The 19,502-nt window shown below is 36.0% G+C and overlaps 1 protein-coding gene across 3 annotated transcripts; it reads left to right on the top strand.

The window, feature by feature from the left end:
- Positions 1-230: 230 nt before the first annotated feature.
- Positions 231-18,562, top strand: LOC117305069 (troponin I-like). Of its 3 annotated transcripts, XM_033789785.1 has the most exons (14): positions 231-321; positions 9,555-9,649; positions 11,004-11,096; positions 12,408-12,591; positions 13,240-13,311; positions 13,911-14,000; positions 14,449-14,556; positions 15,152-15,220; positions 16,070-16,186; positions 16,443-16,664; positions 16,814-16,857; positions 17,074-17,128; positions 17,510-17,600; positions 18,041-18,562. In XM_033789785.1, exons 2-13 carry the CDS (start codon positions 9,582-9,584, stop codon positions 17,558-17,560), a joined length of 1,173 nt encoding a protein of 390 aa, XP_033645676.1. In that variant the 5' UTR covers positions 231-321; positions 9,555-9,581; the 3' UTR covers positions 17,561-17,600; positions 18,041-18,562. The 3 variants fall into 3 exon arrangements, with proteins under 3 accessions (XP_033645676.1, XP_033645678.1, XP_033645677.1); XM_033789787.1 differs by lacking the exon at positions 11,004-11,096; XM_033789786.1 differs by lacking the exon at positions 13,240-13,311.
- The last annotated feature ends 940 nt before the right edge of the window (positions 18,563-19,502 follow it).

Genomic DNA, 19,502 nt, shown 5'->3' with positions numbered 1-19,502 from the left:
AGTGTCTCTTCCTTTAATTATCAATTTGTTCTATTTTTAAAGATTTTACTGTGTAACGACAGTGAAGAATACATTTGTTTTTGTAACAAGGGTGAATTTTGACCGCAAGAATTTGATTCGAGTTGACAAACTTTGATTTATTCAACGGGTGTAAACCCACTTGATGTAAGAGCAAGAATAGTTGCTGCTTCAGCTGACCATTCAGTGATTGGTTCTTGTGTCACGTGATTTGTAGCTCGCTGTCTTCGGTGTGCGGTGTCAAAAGGGAACATCGCCAAAAAACTAGGACGGGATTTATTCTCCATTTTCGATCATTCCCAGGTAAGCTTTTTTCCTCAAAATCCATCAGTGTTTAGTTCATAACTTTCAGATGTTATTGGTGAATTCTTAGAAGCTGTCAGGACTGCTAAATGTGAAATTAAACTGTTAAAAACTTCGAAGTTTAGTCAAGACTGCGTACACGAACCCAGTTTACGATGTCAAAGTACTGTACACTCGATTGGGAAGTTTGATGACATTGATTTATTATGATTTTCTCGCGAGTAATTTATTCCATTAATTGTTCATTAGGCCATGAAGGGACCACCATTGTAGAAAAACAAAAGTAGATTAGCTTTGTTTTGTTCTACCAATCATGCCCATGGTATACTGCTCTAGAAACTCGTTTGGTGCCATTTTAAGGCAACATGTCGAGTTGTAATTTGTCTTTTTTTGTATTCGTGGTGTGGTCTGTTTGTGTTACTTGTGAACGTTTCATTTTGCAATAGGGATGGTTATTTTGGATTGTATAAAGTGTGGGGGTAAGGAACTGTCATAAAGTATTTTGTATGGGGTTGATACCCTTCATTGCTCCACAGAATTAGTTGGGATTTTATAAGCAATTAATTAAAACTATGGTTTGGTGTTTTTTAATCTTATGTTTAATTTTGTTTATTGGTAGTGAAGTACATGATGAGTTCTGACTGAGTGGAAAACGATTATGTAATAATGCGGGAAATTTATGAATTTCACACTTTACTTCCCTCATCAAACAATTTCCCTGGCATTTTATCACAAATCAGAAAAAGAAAAGGTAAAAGGTAATACTATCCATTGAATTGGTTGAATTGGTAGAGTAAACTTTTTATAACGAGTACCACACCAGCATAGAAATAGAATACTTAGCATGAAATTGCGCTAAGCGTCGTCAAATTTTTCAGTAGCCAGATTCCATAGTGAAGGAAAATGAAGGACTGGGCAAGGCATCCCAATCATCTTAGTTCATATATGGAGGTTCTACCTCCTTGGTTCATACAAGTTGGTGTGAAGTGACAAGATGATATTGGAGGATTGAGACCATACACTAGCCTCATTCCTAGTTGCGATAACGTAACCCTCCTCCCGACAGCCGCCGTAACCCTCCTCTGGAGGAGGGTTACATACGTTATCGCAACTACCTCATTCCTTGCCTAACTCCATAGTTTGTGAGGGTTAAATAAAAAAACCATTACCTGTTCTTTTATTTTGCTGTTGTGTACAGTTTTTATTTCTAAAACGAGTTTACCAGTAACTTATCTACTGGTTGTGGCTGAAATTGAACTTCATTAAAAAGCTATTTTAAATTTTGTAACTGATAAAGATGAATTTATAGTTGATTTGCGGTTTAATGCCCTTTCCCACATTAATTTTTTTGCATTTATAATTTGGTTAAATTTATAGAAACTGAAAGTTCATTCGTCATACCTGCAGTGAACTTTGTTGTGATGAACTTTAATTTCCATCACCGTAAGAACTTTCGACACTAGAAAAATTAATCGCAAACTTTAAGTTAAAAATTATGTTAAGATTTATCAAATAATAAACCACGAGACAAATTTACTTTTTAGATTGATTAAGTTGCAATGTTTGAAGAGCTAGGAATCCTATGTTGTGGTAATTTTTTTAGAACTAGGCTCACTCCTAAATGACCTTCACCCTCTTTATCTTGCCATAGTTCTTACCTGTGAGTGTAATGGTATGTTCCATTGCCTGGAGTCAATGGCACTTGTCTAGGGGTGGCCTTTTTAGGCTAGCCATAAAAGGTTGTGTTGAAAGTGTATAATGTAATGTACATTGTACCACATGCACTCTCTGAACTAAACAATAAACACAATGGTTACTTATAAAGTTGGAATTTATTGGGAAAATAAAGCAGTCTGGAAAAGAAAAGGGCTCGAAAAATATTGAGGTAAATTGAATAATAATAGGACTTATTTACAAGTTAAACTTTCCTGTGGGTTTGTATGATGAGTCAAATTCAACGGAAAGTTCAATATTTTTAACTCGTGAATCAACTCGGCAATTCCTTATTTTTTGAATGGATTGAATGTCGGAAGTATTGATAACTTTCCTAGTTTAAAAAGTAAACAAATATTCTCAAAGTACTAGAATTCATTATTGTCATCTTGCCACTCGTGACCATTCAGTTTTCCTACTATTTTTTAAATATAAATGTGGGTACACTAACACTGTAGCAATATATAAAATGTTGTCACATTAAATTGAAACAAATGTCAAATTATTTCTGGTAATTCTAAATAGACTGATTTGTTAAGTCCCACCAAAATATGTTGTAGATATATTTTTAAGTAAATTTAAAAAAAAATCCTCTCCTATCTCGCTGAGAATGAACCAGAATCTTCTGTTCAGTGTTTCCTGGTTGTAAATTTTAGTACTAAACCTTAACTCACATTGTACTGTTGCTCTTTGAGTTGTGTATGGACAATATTATTATCTAAGAAATTCCCAAAATGTGATCAGTGAAGTGGAAAATTACTCAGCAGAGTGGAATGAATCGTGCTTTTTGTTGGGAACAATTTACTGGATATGCTTTGTGACTTAAAAAACTGATTTACTGTGGGAGATTTTTGTGCAAGGACACTTCATATGAATAGTAAACTGTTGACTGTATTTGCTTGTTGGCCTTAATACTGTAAAATAATAAATACAGGCTAGCAAATTTTCAGTTGATTTCATCGTTTTGGGTTTCTCAGCTGTGCCATTTCATTAAAGCGATTGGACACTTTCGGTAAACAGTATTGTCCAAGGCCTACACTTTGTGTATCACAACTTCTATATAAAATAACAGACCTGTGAAAATTTTTGCTCAATCGGTCATCGGAGTTGGGAGAAAATAACTGGAAAACCCATCCTTGTTTCCGCGCGTTTCGCCGTGTCATGACATGTGTTTAAAATAAATCCGTAATTCTCGAGATCAAGAATTGATAATTGTTTTAATGTTTTCTCAAAAAGTAAAGCATTTCATGGAATAATATTTCAAGAGACGTCTTTCACCATCACCTTCTGTAAACCCTGTAAGTTATTTGTAAATCTGTGAACTTAAACAAAAAATTCTGTACCGAAAGTGTCCAATGGCTTTAAAGTTCAGCTGTTCCTGACACTTGTTTTTTTTGTGACAGACTGCAGTTAGATGCCTGTGAATAAAAGTAACTGACCTTGCTGGAGAATAACCAGTTACTTTCTCATTTCACAAGTTCGTTAACTTTTTTACCAGTCCATACGTGTATTTTATATCAACTATACGGAAATCGTGATTGACCATTTAGGGCTGTAGCAGTGAGTAAATACTGAACATTACAGTAAAGTTGTACAAATTTACACTGTGTGTCATGAATGTCTTACAATGCACTGCCTAAGGCTATACAGTCTTGTCTTTGTAGAGAAATGGATTTCAAAGCACTTTCGACAGTTTGCTTGAGGTGGGGGCGAAGGTTGAGAGAGTTCCATGGAAAATGTATTGATGGTGAAAACCTCTCAGCATGGTTTCGCTCTAAAGGGAATTGGTATTAGTAAACTGCCATTTTGATGTGAGATTTGCTTGACATTCAATTCAAGTAAAAACTTACTCAAAATTCTGCTTAAGTTTAAACCCCTTCCTTGGTGTCCAAGAAATGAGGAGATTGAATGGATTGAAAGAGCGGGCGACAGACTTTTTACAGACTTTAAAACAGGTAGGGTTGTGGCCATTCGATATATGGAATGGGCCGAAGGGAAAGTCCTTTTAGTGCGCAGCCACCCTGCAAGATTTTAAGACCGAGTCACTACTCTTTTAAAAATGCCCTTTTTGTTGAAAAATTTATTAAGAAAATCTGTAAATCCTCTCCGTTTTATAGATGGAATCTGTTTCGTGGAGGGTCAATTGCATTATGACCCTAGCAACAGTTGAGGGTATAGGCTCACATTCTTCATAGATTATGCATTGAGTAGTAAGCACTACCACTGTGTATTGATTGTGTTACTTGTAAATTAGCACCCGCGTAAGCTGGCGTGCCAGCTGACTAGCATGTGTTTGAATAGTTTTTACCAACCATGTCTATACTATGCGTTCCATCATGGCACTAATGTGATATCCTTGCAATCAATTAGAATGGATTTAAACTGTCTTGGGTATTTATAACTATGTTATCAGAAAGTAAACTGGTAACAGCTTGCTACTACGTTTTTGCTAGATCACTGGCCTAGAATTACATGCAGGCCCATGGCAGGCCTAAGCAGAGGCAATGGCCTCCGTTGCCCCTGTTCTTGACCTTGGTGCCTCTTCAAAAGTTTCCCTTTGACTTAAAGATTTTCCAATGGAAATGCGCTCTGAAAAATGAAAATGGCTTTCTCTTTTAAAGATGAAATTCTAGATCTGAAAAGGATCCAAATGTGCTGGACATTTAAAAACTGAGGTGTCGAAATTGTTCACTTACAATTTACATCATATGTGAATGACAGATAAAACAGGGTGTCAAAATTTAAAACAGGGTGTGAAAAAGACACCCAGACACCCTCTAGCTAACACACTATGATGACTGCCTGTCAATAAGTAACCCACAGATCAATCAAGGGTAGGACTAGCTTGGAGTCAGTAAGTGCAGTTACCTGTTTACAGTTTTTCTGTTCTGTTCCCACACACGTCAGAACCTGTTATCAAATTTTTATCCAAATTGCACCCTGTAATTTCTTGACCCGTATCATAAAATGACTGAGTTTTTATGCTTTAGATTTGGATTAAATTTAACCCATGAACTTTTTGGTATTTTTCTTTATTGATTTGTTGTTGTTGAATTTCTGACTTTTTGTCAGCCATACTTTACTTTCACCTGAGTAGAGTGCTATTTATTTAATGTATACTTGGGTTATTTCGAGGCCTGCCATTCTTAGACATAAATTTGAACCAAATTTCGAGCAAAATCAAACGTGTCTTTTGTTTTTATAAATTATGTTTCATTGTTTTATAAAGTAAAATGTGAGATCATGATGAAAAGAGAAAAATCAGTTTTGTGGTTTGCAAAATGTAGCAGTTAATGGACAGTTTTTGGAGTTTTGGACAGTGAACTTCTGGCGTTTGTTCGTCTGAATTTCAAAATGATAACAAAACAGTCTATTGACTTGAACCATATTGCTGTGTTTGCACTGAGTGGAACGATACAGTGAGAAACTCCATGAATTATATCTCTGACCTTAAGGTCAATTGTGACATAGTTTTATCCGATCACTTAGAAACATACCCTCAAACCTATTGTGGAAACCCGATTCCCTTTTCAATACACCGGACAGGGTGTGTCTAATATTTGATGGAAATGTTGAAGTTTACACCAACCGTAAAGAGGCGCTTGGAGTCATCCAGGCTGGATGATAAATCGAATGTAACAAGGTCATGAAGTTCAGGATTTAGAGAAATGTACAGGGATTGGATATTTCTAGTTGCGATTGCGATGGTCATAACTCTCCATTTTCCTCTATGACCTACGATCTTTGCGACTAGAATATTTTAGATTTTTATCTGAATTCAGACTTATTAAAATGGTCTGGTGAAAAAAATCAACTGTCTTTTTATCCACATAAAAACAAGTACTAGTCTTTGATCTACTTTCTAGTGCTAAGGACACTGTTTTTAAAAACTCTATAAAATATAAACTCCAGGGATTACCAAAAGGTGGAACATTTCAACATACCTCAAAACACTTGGATCCTAGTTTCATACTTTTTTTGTCGGCAATGACTCTCGCCCCTGAGGTATCAATAATGAAAATAAATCCAACAAAGAATCTTGGTTTACTCAGTTGCAGTGAACCATTTAATTGGTTCAAACTACTCTTTGTAAAAGGCCGATCAAGTTTGGTTTTCTGAGTATAAAATATCACTTTCTTGACTTTGTTTCTATCTCTGGTTAGTTTACTGTTCATATTTGTAACAATTACAAGTTGAAAGATCCTGTTAGATGTTGGATCTTGAACAAGATCTCTCCATTCCCTAACCTTTTAAATCTTAAAGAGAAAATAGAATTAGATATTGGAAACTGCTGACCAACAAAAATTACCTATGTTATAAATGCAACAAAATAGTTAATAGTAGCCTGATGTTTCAACCCAACCAAAGCCACAAAATCTCTGATAATCTTCTCTTGTGGCTTAAAAAGAAGAAAGCTGTGGTCAGTTCATAAGATTGTGTTATGGAAGAGAGTAATGTCAATTGATTTGAGAGAATCTGAATAAAAGTATGTGGAATTTGCAGGCTTCAAAATAACCCATGGCACCCACAGCAATTGCCGTGGTGCCCTATGTTTTTGCTGTGGTGCCCTTTGCAAAGGTTCAATACAATTTTCAATTTTCCAAAGTTAGCAGTGCTCATATAACAGAGGAAAATTGCTGTGCCCTTCTTGAAAAAAATTTAAGCCCTAAATTTGTTTCAGCCTCAAACAATGGACATTTATATATTTTTCAGTCTGATTTACCATGGAGCCATGGGAATTCTACCTCCATGGTTTAACAGTGGGAATGATCTTTGTATACACCACAGTAAAACACTTATTCTTGCATCCTGGGTTTTGTATACAAGACAGTGTTTTATATACACAAGTATCAACCATGAGTGACTGGGGCACCCCCATTCAATTTGCCTCCTTAGCTATGAACTGACTGGCAGTCTTGGTATGTAAGGTATGTCATGTCTCTACAAAAGGTTAAAGGACGTCAAGGGACCAGCTCAATAAACTAGAAACACCCCAATCAGCATTGTATATAATGTTGAGGGTCAGTGATTATGTAAACTATAACTGATTTATGGAGCACAACTCTTTAGAATCATAACAGAGTTCGAGGGTATATTATGTAATCAAAACTCTAGAATGGTTGACATTCTACAAACTTGAACTCTCTCACAATACAGAAAGGAAGACCTTTCACCATGTACATGTACTATTTGCAAAAATTGATGTTTATTTACTCATGTCTTTTCTAGGTCTTGTTCGGTCCTCTTACTAGGGTTTATTGAAACCATGGTTCAGTTGTAGGTTAGGGTTTGTCAACCATATCTAAAGCTACATACCACAACTTCGCAAGCACATATTTCAAAGTAGGTTTAACTGACGAAGCCTGTGATGAGGAACCAAAGTCGAAGCCTCAGTTTTAGAAAAAAATTATTGTCCATCTCTGAGTTTCAATGTGGTGTTCTCAGGACTCTATGTAATGTGTTTTTAATGATGTAACTTGAAATATTGCACCACCCTTTTTGATATTCCAAACTACATTAAATCCCCGCTGATCTGTCTAAGGATTAGTTTACCTATGGTTTTAGCCCTCCAATATTTTTACCTACCACTTAACCAGATTTAAAAGTTTAGAACTTGACAACACTTGTACTTGTATCTTTACAGTGTCCTGTCTTTGCTATTAAGTATTCTCATTTATCTCCTCCTATTTCAAGTATTTTAATTGCTTCCTGTATATCCTTGCCAACTCATTGATGTCTTTTTTATCTCTTGCTGTCAACTCAGTAGTGATGAACCAAAGACTTTCTTCCCATGTGGTTTTAAATACAGGCCTGACTGGAGCGAGGCAATGTAGTCCTTACCTTGCTTGGTGCACCTTGAATTATTCTGCTGGGATTTAAAGGTGCTCTACACAAAAGGAAGAGTGCCTTGCCCATAAGAATTTCATAATCAGGTCCGAAACTTGTCCCCAAGTATTATGAAAAACAGTCAAGCTTTGTCCGTTATGTTTTGAGTGTCTGTTTAGGAGGAATTGTTTTTAGAGACTTCTGGACCAAAGTTCTCCCCATGGATGCACATGCTGACATTTTCAGGCCTTGAAATCCCCTCTTGACGGGGCACAGCAATTTTCCTCTGGTAAGGGGCATTTCTATGAGGCAAATGTAAATTATTTGTATTTGGAACTTTGCAAAGGGCACCACAGCAAAAGCGCAATGCACCACAGCAAAAGCGCAATGCACCACAGCAATTGCTGTGAGTGTCTACGGCTATTTTGAGGCCTGCACATTTTGTTCTGGTTTATAAACAAATAATTCACTGAGTTAATATTTTATGTTCCTGAACTCTGTCTGAGAAGAGACAGCAGACACACATAGTTGCATTAGCACAGTGCCACAATGTTACTTGTACCACTGTTGACATTTACCAATCATTAGCAGGCTGTTCCGTTCTTTACTTGACTTAAATTGGGATATTCTTGAAGCCTCATTAAGTTGTTTTAAAATATCAGAAGTCACTCAGCAGTGGAGATGCGATTAAACTCTGGCCTTTAATTTAAAGGAAAATAAGAAGGCCTACATCTTTGACTTATGGAGGAATAGTTTTGTTTGAATGCCGTTTGCTTGACTTTTGTACTTTATTATTTGAGATAGAAATGTCTCTCGCTGGGATATTGGTGCTTGTTATCTTTTACATGTATAAAAAAGCCCTACAAGAGACCCCTTAAAATGTTTGTCTTGAACAGATAACCGTTTGGAAGGGCTGTTTTTCTTTTGGGATGGTGGCCTTGTCCCAAGAAGAATGAGATTGCATTCCATCCAATGTATAATGAATGAATTTCTTCCTCATTACATTTCGTTTAATCTACAAGTCACTTAAAATCCCCTTCTACCCATCAAACTGGTAGTACTATGGTGTTAGATCTGAATTGGGAATCACAACATAACATGTGAACAATAAACATTTCCTATTCATTGGGCAAGGATTTGGCCTTGCTGCTGGGCATTGTAGGGTTGCATTGCAGGCTTGGTTGGTTGTATGGGTTTATGGTGGAACTATGGAGCTATAAACCCACTGTAGAGGTTGGGTATGATTACATGCTGGGTGGATTGGATCACTCAAGTGAATGATGTAGCCATGGCAGAAGGATTCCCAGAGTGGCCTGATCATAGTCTGACAATTCATACTCTGAAATTGTGTGTCTGACTTCATTGAAAGAGAACCTTTGAATTTTAAACTTAAGCCTGGCTCATACTTCCTCTGAATGAGAATGCAATAGAGTTTAGCTGTGTTCAACTCCTGCAAAATATTCACAGCGAAAAATGGAGCTGTGACGTCAAAATCCGCATCGCATTGGCATTCGGAAGTGTAAACCGGGCTTAACTCTTGAGCAAAATATAACTTTTTTAAATTTTAAATTGTTACCCCTTTACAGGCCTTAACATTTGTATTGGAACTTGGAAAAGGGCACCTAGACTTTTTAAAGATTCAAAGATACTAACCTTTGTTGTTTTGTTGTTGTTTTTGTTTACATATTTCCCAGGCCTTATTCCCTCCTTATAAATTCAAGATGGATGAGGAGATGGATGAAAGAGCTCGCCGTCGAGAGGAGAGAAGAAGGAAGAGGGAGGCAGAGAAGTAAATAGAACAGCCATGATAAATTCATTTAAATATTAGAATCATTCAGCATGTGTGTAGGAAACCTTTTAATGACTTTAAATTGGTTGTGATTGTTCACAAAGTGCAACACAACTAAAAATAAGCAACTTATTATACAATGATTCCAAAAGTTATTTTAAAAGGTCCTTCCAAAAATTGGATTTCCCCCTTGTACAATTTGTTTTAGTTGGACCTCTGACAAAATTAAGCAATGGTTGAGAAGATTTCACAGAGGACCTTGGACAGTCCAATCACTGATTGTCCTTTCACACAAAGTGCAATTAGTAAACCTCTGCAACCATGCTAAAATAAAGCAAAGGACCCCTGCTAAATTGCTGTTATGTGTAATGGGCTTCAAACGAACATGGGGTGACAGTGAGGTTAAAATCCCCAAGGAGTTCCCCAGGGATGGGAATTTGCCATGTAGTGTAAACAGATCTATAGTAAGGGCGTTAGTATGCTTAATTATAAACTAGTCGGTGTTTGTTTGGAGAGACGTTTACTTGACCTGGTCTACTCACAATCCAAATGTTTACGTTTGTCATTAAAACGTTCTTTGTCAGATTTGTTATTAATATTTTGAGTGTGTCACTGGGCATGTTGACTTAATATTGAATACTGTTTGCTTTGCATTTTAACCCTTGATTGATGTTTGTTGGCCGCTTTGGTGTGAAGGGATCGTCCCTTGTAGGCCCATATGAAAAGATGTGGCTGAGCCTCCTTATTATTTGAGACTGTTGTGCCAACTAATGGTTCACTGGATAAAATGATGAGAGAGGAGGAGGATAAGGCGAGGCTTGGACTCCAAGTGATATTGAGGGAAATTCCCTCTGCTTTATTGCTTCTTAAAATGTTCCAAAGAAGAAAAGTTTGTTTTATTCTGGTCCACATAACTGTAGGACAGTGGTCTCATACTTTGTAATGAACTTGGACACATATTCGATATACGTACACATACATTACTGTGTTGTTTTGAATATGCTGTCAACTTGAATACTTAAATATTTATAAAAATAATGTTCTGATAAATTGGATGCATTATGATTGCTGTGCTAACAACAGTGTGCATGTCTGATACTTCATGGAGGCATTGGAGGTAATTTCCTACCCTCCCAACTCATTAAGAAGTAATTGTGGTTAAGTGCCTTGCTCAAGGGTACAAGTGTCATGACCGAGGTTCGAACCCACACTCTGCTGCTGACAACACCAGAGCTTGAGTCTGGTGAACTAGACCACTCGGCCATGACATGAGAAAGTCCTTAGAAGAATGAAGTATCAGACCTTGTGTGTTGCATGATTGTATTGGTTCCTTGTTTGTCTCTAACTTCTTCAGAGCAGCATTGGAGAATGGAAATCCAGAGGAGGTGGATCGGCAACTGGAAGAGCTAAGAATGAGACGAGAAAACAGAAGACGGAAAAGAGAATTGTGCGTGTATTTAACACTTTTTGGTTTTTTGTTTAACCATTAAATGTAAATAGTTTGCCATGTCTGAATTAAGTGGCTTTATAGTGGCTTTAGCCGTGGCTATAGCCGTTGGCTACAACTATGAATAATTGGCTTTCAACAACCTAGCCACAGCCACTTCCACAGCCATTAATTCAGACACAGCCTGTCTTTGAAGAAAATCGAATTTTCACAATGACTTTCCTCTGAACACCAGTTAAAATTTTACAATTTATTTTCTAAAACTCTTTAAAAAACTTATAATTAGTATGGCAATAACTTTTTATCAATGCAAATCCATACTCAAACTTTCTATTTTCAATAGTTTTCTCTTGCAAACATGGAAATAGTTTTTAAAAACATGACCAGCGACAACCTGTCAATAATTATTCAACAAGTGCCTCATAAATTCGTGAGAGTTGTCGGTGAAAGTTCACCCTTTGCAAATTGAAATTTGCCTTGCCCTCTCAAAGATTGAATTCCAGGTATGCAATACTTCCTTGTTAATAATGCTGTTGTTTTATTGTTCAGTATTATTTCTGGTCCTATTCAACCTATGACATAATTTGAATTACAGATGTTGTAACCCAAGAGTTGTGTTACTCAAGTTACAGGAAGTTCTCAAAGTTATGTATATTTGTGCTTTGTGTATTGTGCTTTCTGTTTCTAATTTTAACATGCAGTTTCATGTATTCTTGATTTATTAATAAGATTTAATCATGAGTGAAACTTACACTTTGAAGCATGATTTTTGTGTGATTGAACTTTTAACTGATGAATAGGATTCTGGAAATCCTGGACGCAATTTTGAAGTTATTTGAAATATGTATTTGAAATGTTGGCGTTGTTCTATCTTCCGTTCCTCAAAATACACATGTCTATTATGTGCTACTACTTTGGATAATTGCATGTGATTGAGTGATGGTCAAAAGAACAGTTCAGAACTACAAGTGAATGCTCTTTCCCTTTCCATTTATATATATATACACTGAATTTTTGCATGTTTTTGTTTCTTGTGATAATGAAATTCAATATACAGTTGTGAAATGAATTGGTCTTCATTCCATTTTCTCTTTTCATACTATAAGCCAATTTGAGATACAATGGACACTATACTATTAGGTTTGGGTAAATTTGTCTGTTTACGCCCAAACAGTGTACTCATATAGTGTCCTCCATATCTCAAAAAGTGTTTTTTTTTTCCTGTACTGAAACTCGTCAAACTTCTTAACAACTTTGAAATTCTAAAATCCTCATTTACATTTTGGCTCGTCAATTAATTATTTAAATTAGACTGGACGCAGGTGAATCGGAAACAATAGAAACAAATGGTCCTACTGAGGAGACAGACGCTGAGAGACGGAGGAGAGAAAGAAGAGAAAGAAGACAACGAGAAGAGGAGGGAGTTCCTGAACCAGCTCCAGAACCAGAACGTCAACCAGAACCAGAGCCAGAACCAGTTGTAGAAAATGATGAAGTGAGTACACCCTCCCAACGACCACTTCACTGAAGGAAAAAAAAAATGGTTTCAGTGATAGCATGTAAATAAATCTTTTTGGAGTGACGGTGGTTCTGAGAAGAAGCGGAGGGCTCAACATTCTCCGTCTGTCATCACCTGACGATGAAGAGTGTTGTCTCTATCGGTCTCCTGACGACGGAGAGAGTATACTGTCAGAAACATTGAACCCTCAGATATTTCTCAGAACCACCACTACTCGAAAGAGAGTTATCAACACGGTGTCACTGCAAAATATTTCTATACAAAATAAAAGTTGTTCTTGGAAAATTAGCTTTGTCACAGTCACAAAAATTAATTTTATCTCATTCTTTGATCACATTTTTCTTATAAACGGGTTGTAAATGCTTTATCATTTGTTTGGCAGCTGCAATACCTTACATGCTGACTTCATTATCCTTGTTTTACCACTAATACAATGTTACAATTGTCACTGTCATTGTCATTTTTGTCATTATTTCAATATCATTGACATTGTCATCTTTCCATTTTGATAACCATTTTCTCTTTGTCATTACATCATCATTTGACATTTGAATACATCTGATTGCAGGTTTGTCATTTATGTTGTTGTCATTGTCATTGTCATTGTCATACTCTTGTCAACAGGCTGACAGTCCATCTAGAGACGAGATTGAACAGGAAGAGGAGAACAATAATGAAGATGAAGAGAGACGCAAGGTGATCCAAAGAAACTTCAAATAGTTATCTCCACCGTACCCATAGCAACCACCCATCCAGAGCAATGACATATTTGTAGTACCTTCCTACCCATAGCAACCACATAGCCATAGTTACCACCAATCCATAGTAACCATCTATCCATAGTTACCACCAATCCATAGCAACCATCTATCCATAGTTACCACACATCCATAGCAACCATGTATACATAGTTAAATCCATTTATAGTAACCTTCCTTAGCAACCATCTATCCATCATGACAACCTATCCATAGCAACCATGTACCCATAGTTTTAATCCATTTATTGTAACATTCCATAGCAACCATCTATCCATAGTTACCCCCAATCCATGGTAACCACTAATGCCTCCATTTATTAACCAAACAGGTCAACTTCCCCCCAAACCTAATCATTTTAATTTGTTGTCTTTATGTTTGTTTAAACCACCGGTAGAAACCCAATAATGCATTAAAATAACTTTTGTAGGGGCACCAAGGCCAAGACCAGGGGGAACAGAGGGCATTGCCTCTGTGGCCTGCATGTCATTCCAGGCCTGTATCATTATTACTATTATTATTCTTGATTGTTAACAGGAGGAAGAAGCAGCTGCAGCCAGAGCACAAGAAGAAGAAGAAGAACAAAGGAGGCAGGAAGAGGAGCAAGAGCGTCAAAGACAAGAAGAGGTCAGTGTTTCATGCAGGAAGAATTAGTCAGAAAATGAATACCAATCTAAGAAGCATTACTGCAGTATAACGCTTCCCAGAGTCAAATATTGGGGTATTAAAACTGATCTTACATGAAGCATTACTGCAGTATAACGCTTCCCAGAGTCAAATATTGGGGTATTAAAACTGATCTTACATGAAGCATTACTGCAGTATAACGCTTCCCAGAGTCAAATATTGGGGTATTAAAACTGATCTTACATGAAGCATTACTGCAGTATAACGCTTCCCAGAGTCAAATATTGGGGTATTAAAACTGATCTCACATGTATAACCACATTACTTCGAAGTGAAATGTTTCTCAAAATGCTTTTGAAAGCTGCTTTGGACTTCTAACAAATAAGTTTTCATTGCCACTAAATGTTTCCACTTACACCTTCCTCTTAATGACATTGTGATTGATTAGGAGCAACAACAGCAAGAAGAAGCAGCTCAAGAAGAGGAACGACGTAGACAAGAAGAAGAAGAAGAAAGACAGAGACTAGCTGAGGAGAAGAAACGCAAGCAAGATGAGGTAGGAGCGATTAAGACTTCAGGATAGGCACGCTGGAAAAAACGGGGCAGTCCCTTGTTCTTAAGGAATGTTACTTGTACCCTTATGGACAGGCATAAATTGCCTTTAAATAAGATCATACTTTGTGAGTAAGGTTTGCAGTTCAGGTTCAGGTTCAGCTAGTTCAGGTTCAGGTGACACCATGTAGAATTTCTTTTGTGAGTAATTATGGCTCTAAGAAGAGCCGGTTTGTACTGCTCCATGTTTTGGTCAGTGTGCTCTCCAGGAGAGGGTCAGAGCAAACTAATTGAAAACATCAAGCAGAAACCGTCTCCTCTCAGAGCAACCACTACTCATAAAAGATTCTTCTAACATGGTAACACCACAAACCTTACTTAGTCCTAACATTTTCTTACCACAATTGTCTCTCGTTGGTGAAGTAAGACATTTACTTTTCTCTATTCACAAGTCATATTATGAGATCTCGGAGCAACCACTACTCATAAAAGAGATTTCTAACATGGTGTCACCATGGTGTCCACTAGTGTTGGATTGGGGTGGGGCTCTCTATAAATACTTTACTATTATGTTTATTTTTATTTTTATTATTATTCAGGAACGGAAAAGGAAGGAAGCTGAGGCAAAAGCCGACGCTGATCGCAAAAAGAAACGAGAGGAAGAAGAGGTAAGATTATTTAATCGTAGCTGGAGTCGTTTTTAAAGTTTATTTCTAGTGAGGAAAGAAGACCCCAAAGGTTGCCATCTTAGTTACTTAAATTGCTGTGAAAAGTTGTTCATTCTGGATCATTTTTAACTTGTGATAAAATATATAAAATTGACTTGAATTGACATTTAGTCTGTATTTTATGTACAAACATGCACTGTATAAGAATTTTTGTTATTTTTTAGATAATTGTATAATTGTAAATATTTCTGTCACTGTGTATTTTGTCCCGTTTATATTTTTATAGTTATTTTTTTCTATTTTACAAATATTTCTTGGTTTTTTTTATCATAAGATTTTAATGTGATGTTAATAATAAATTTATTGAATTGAATTGTATGTGAATTTGATGGTTTACAGATGGCATTTCCTGTAGAATGATCCAAGGAAGTTCAAGTTAACTTGAGAGGAGAGCCTCTAGACATGATTTTTTTTCTTTTAGGCAATCCTTCAAGCTCAAGCTGGTTCTCTTTCATTCCTCTGTATTTGAATTGTTCTCAGTTTATCTTAAATTGTCCAGTATTGTTGTTACTTAAATTTGTAAAAAAATTGTCTTTGGTCAGTTGTAATTTTCTTATGCATTCTTATCTGTTTTTCTTAAATTGTTCATTATTTTCTTAACTTGCTTAATATTTGTAACCTATGTAAAGCACCACAGGACCCTTTTGGGGGTTAATGGTGCTGTATAAAAGCTGATTATTATTATTTCATTAGGCCTAGTGTATCTTTTAATGCTTTTACCAATGTGCTATATTGTACTTTTAATCTGTCAGAGAAATGAAATAAATATAACTTTATTGTTGATTGTAGCGTAAGAAGAAACCAGCTGCACCCGCTGAGAATGGAGAAACGGCGGCTCCACCCGCTGAGGGGAAGAAAATGTCACTTATGGGCAAAATGAAATCAGGTCGTAAGATGAATATCAAGGTAAGTGTGAAAAGACGCCAAGATCATCAATTTCTACTCTGATTAAAAGGAAAAGTCACAGAAAACTACTGATGTTGAAAACCTTTGATCTAAAATATCTGGTATATTTGAAGCAATATTTTGTTGTTCCGTGTATAGATTACATTAAAACACCATTCAATATTTAATAATCAAAACGTGAAGTAGGTGGGTGGATCAAACCAATTCTTCCCAGTGTATAACTTTAAAATTAAAAACTTGTTTTCTCTGTCTTTAGGCCATGATGATGAAGAAAGCTGGTCAAGACCTTCAGAAGGAAAAGACAGAGACTGCTGCTGAGAAATCTCAATTCATTAATGATAATGTTAAGATGGTCGATGTAGACTCCATGAGTCAACGAGATCTTAAAGCACTCTGTGAAAGACTTCATGAGCAACTCGTACTAGCTGAAAGTGATAAATATGATCTAGAAGTTGAAGTCCGAGATAAAGATTTGGATGTAAGACATTTGAAAGTGATTGGTTCTTCGTTACTCTATGTTTTTGTTTCTTAATGCTTTTCATTTTGCTGTCAAGTGCTTTGAGGAATTTTGTATTCATATTACATTTGTGTAACAGTTGTGTTTTTTTGATGTGATGATTTTTGTAGATTGACGAGCTGAACAGAAGAGCAATGGAAATAAAGGGTAGATTGTAAGTAGCAATTCTTCTCAGTAGTTTTATCTCAAACTATTCTGTCTGTACTGAAATATTTGGTGCGTCTCTTTGAAGTATGAGACAGATTTATTCGAATAGCACCAAGTGATGGTTTACAAGGTGCTGGGGTGCAATATGCAGCCAATCAGATCAGATTGTCTGAAGTTCTGAGTAAGATGATTCCTGACTCTTGATTTGTATGTTTATTTTCAGTGTGAAGCCAACATTGAAGAAAGTAGAGAAGAAATCAGAAGACAAAACTGACCAGGTTTGAAAAACAACTTTATCCAGTTCAATTTTTCTCTGTAAAAATTACAATGCAACTTTCTTTCTTCTCCCCCCCCCCCCCCCTTTTTGGTTTGCAATATACTTTATACTTTTTAATGATTTAAACATTGTTAGCTGTTGTTTAAGAATTTATTAGATTACTTTAATAATTACTTAGATAAGATGTTTTTGGTCTTGTTTTTTTTGTGTGTGTGAAGTGCCTTGATCATCTTTTATGTGGACTTTTATGTGCTATATTATAAGTTGACATTATTATCAGGTCGCATGAGATCTTTCATTCAAGAATTTATTTATACATCCGCAAATATAATAGGAGTGTAATCTTACATATGGTCTCGTACTTTTCTTGTTTTATCTCCAGCATAAATCTGATTTCCGTGAGAGTTTGAAGAAACATGAAGTCACTAATTAAGACTGATTTCTCAATTTGTGTGCAGTTAGAACGTAAACAGGTAAGAACAATATCTTAAAATGATAAAGTGGCAGAAAGAACCTCGGGGAAATCCAATGAAAGTCCAGTTGTATTATGAGCAGGATTTTGTTTATAAAGAAAACATTGACAGTATGAAAACAATCAATAACAACAAAAGTTTTAAACCAAATTGCAACAATGAGATTATTTACTTGTTACTGCATTGTTTCTTCTCATCATCGTTCAATTCAATTCAATTTTTTTGTTCATCGTATGAAAACACATGAACTTTGTTTTCCACTGTGCAGCATTTTCAAAAAGTACATAAAACCATACCATGTATTTGAATTTTGATGGGAAATACCATACAATCTATAAAAAAAAAATTGTTGTATTATTTGATGAATTCTGATAAATGCACAAAATATTAAACTGTATGATAAAATAATGAATCTTTTTTTGTTTTGATTGTTTTTACAGGAGTGTGCTGTACTTCACATTGTTACACGCCAGACTCTACAGTAGCTTAGTAGATAATTGATTCAATTCAAAGCTTGCCGTAGACCCCCTCCCCCCCCCCCCCCGCCCCAAACCTGGAGGAGGAAGAATCCAATCGTTCCTTCCAGTCTTTTATGTAGATTTTTCTCTCTCTTTTTTAAATCTTGTTGCCATGGTCACAATTTCAAAGAATGCTATTTTTGGGCATTGAATAACTTACTGAAAGTCACTATTTATAAATGAATATTCATATACCCCCTGTAAGAGTGGGTTGTCCTTTTATATGTTGGTTTATTAATAGGTGTGTACAGGTTTAGTTATTAATTGTAGAATATATTAGCATTTTTACATATTCATGACTTATGAATATTTATCAGTGTATTAGAATAATGTAGTGTGTTAACTGATGACATTTAAAAAGAAATGCAAATATATACAGCTCATTGTTACTATGTGCGACCCTCATGTTATTTATAGCCTTTTTTTTTTTTTTCTCCGTTTATACATAGTAACTAGTTTACTGTATTTTCAAAATGTGCATATAAAGAAGTCTTCCACTGCATTTATTTGTCTTTATTTGTAAAAAAGAAAACAAAAACCCATCTCTAGATGACAGAGTACCATTTTTAAAGTATTTTTTTTAAATCTTGACTTGTATGATTGTGATGACTGTGACTTCCAGCAAATAAGACGCATCTTATCTGACTTTCAAAGGTCAAAAAAACTCCATGTGTCTTATCTTCCACTGCGCCTACGATCGATCTGATATCGATTGAGTTCATTGTGATGATCACTGCAGGAAATCTTACGTATTGTTTTTTTTCTATGTCATTGGGCGAATGGTTTGACAGGGATGGGGTTATTCTGGAGTGGAGCTTGGGAGAAGTAAAGTAGGGGGACAAAATAGATGTGGATCACACTTCAACGTAGGACAGTTGGCACTCCTTAAGAACTACCTCGCTCCCCACCCTAGCCCAACTACCTGTTGCCCCACCCTCAACACCTCACAAGGCTGCAACATCAATGCATCCTAGAAGAAGGCTTTCTTGATTAGGAATCAATACTTTTCTCCAAATAGATACTGTATTCACATATAGTGTTACATCCAACCTCTTTTAGTTATATTCTTCCACCCTGAAAGTTTCAAATTGTACTTAATTTTCTCATAGTTGAGAAGAATGTTCTCATCTGGGCAATATTCTTAATTGGGCAAGTTGCTCCTATCATGTCTTGGTCATTTGACTTGTCTTCAATATTTGTACATTGACTGATTCAACCTCAACATGCTGGTAGATTTAAGGCTTTTGGGCTCAAGAAATACCAGTATTCTTTAGTCTTTTTAAAACAAGTTGCTGCTGAAATAGATGATGTTTCAGAAACATTTGACTTTTATATGTTGACCTTTACCCTATGCCTTGTGTAGCCTGTGATAGGTTGTACAGTG

This window comes from Asterias rubens, chromosome 22 (genome assembly GCF_902459465.1).
Source record: "Asterias rubens chromosome 22, eAstRub1.3, whole genome shotgun sequence".
Lineage (NCBI taxonomy): Eukaryota > Metazoa > Echinodermata > Asteroidea > Forcipulatida > Asteriidae > Asterias > Asterias rubens.
The sequence above is the reverse complement of the archived record's forward strand: the minus strand, read 5'-3'. Positions and strand labels throughout refer to the sequence as shown.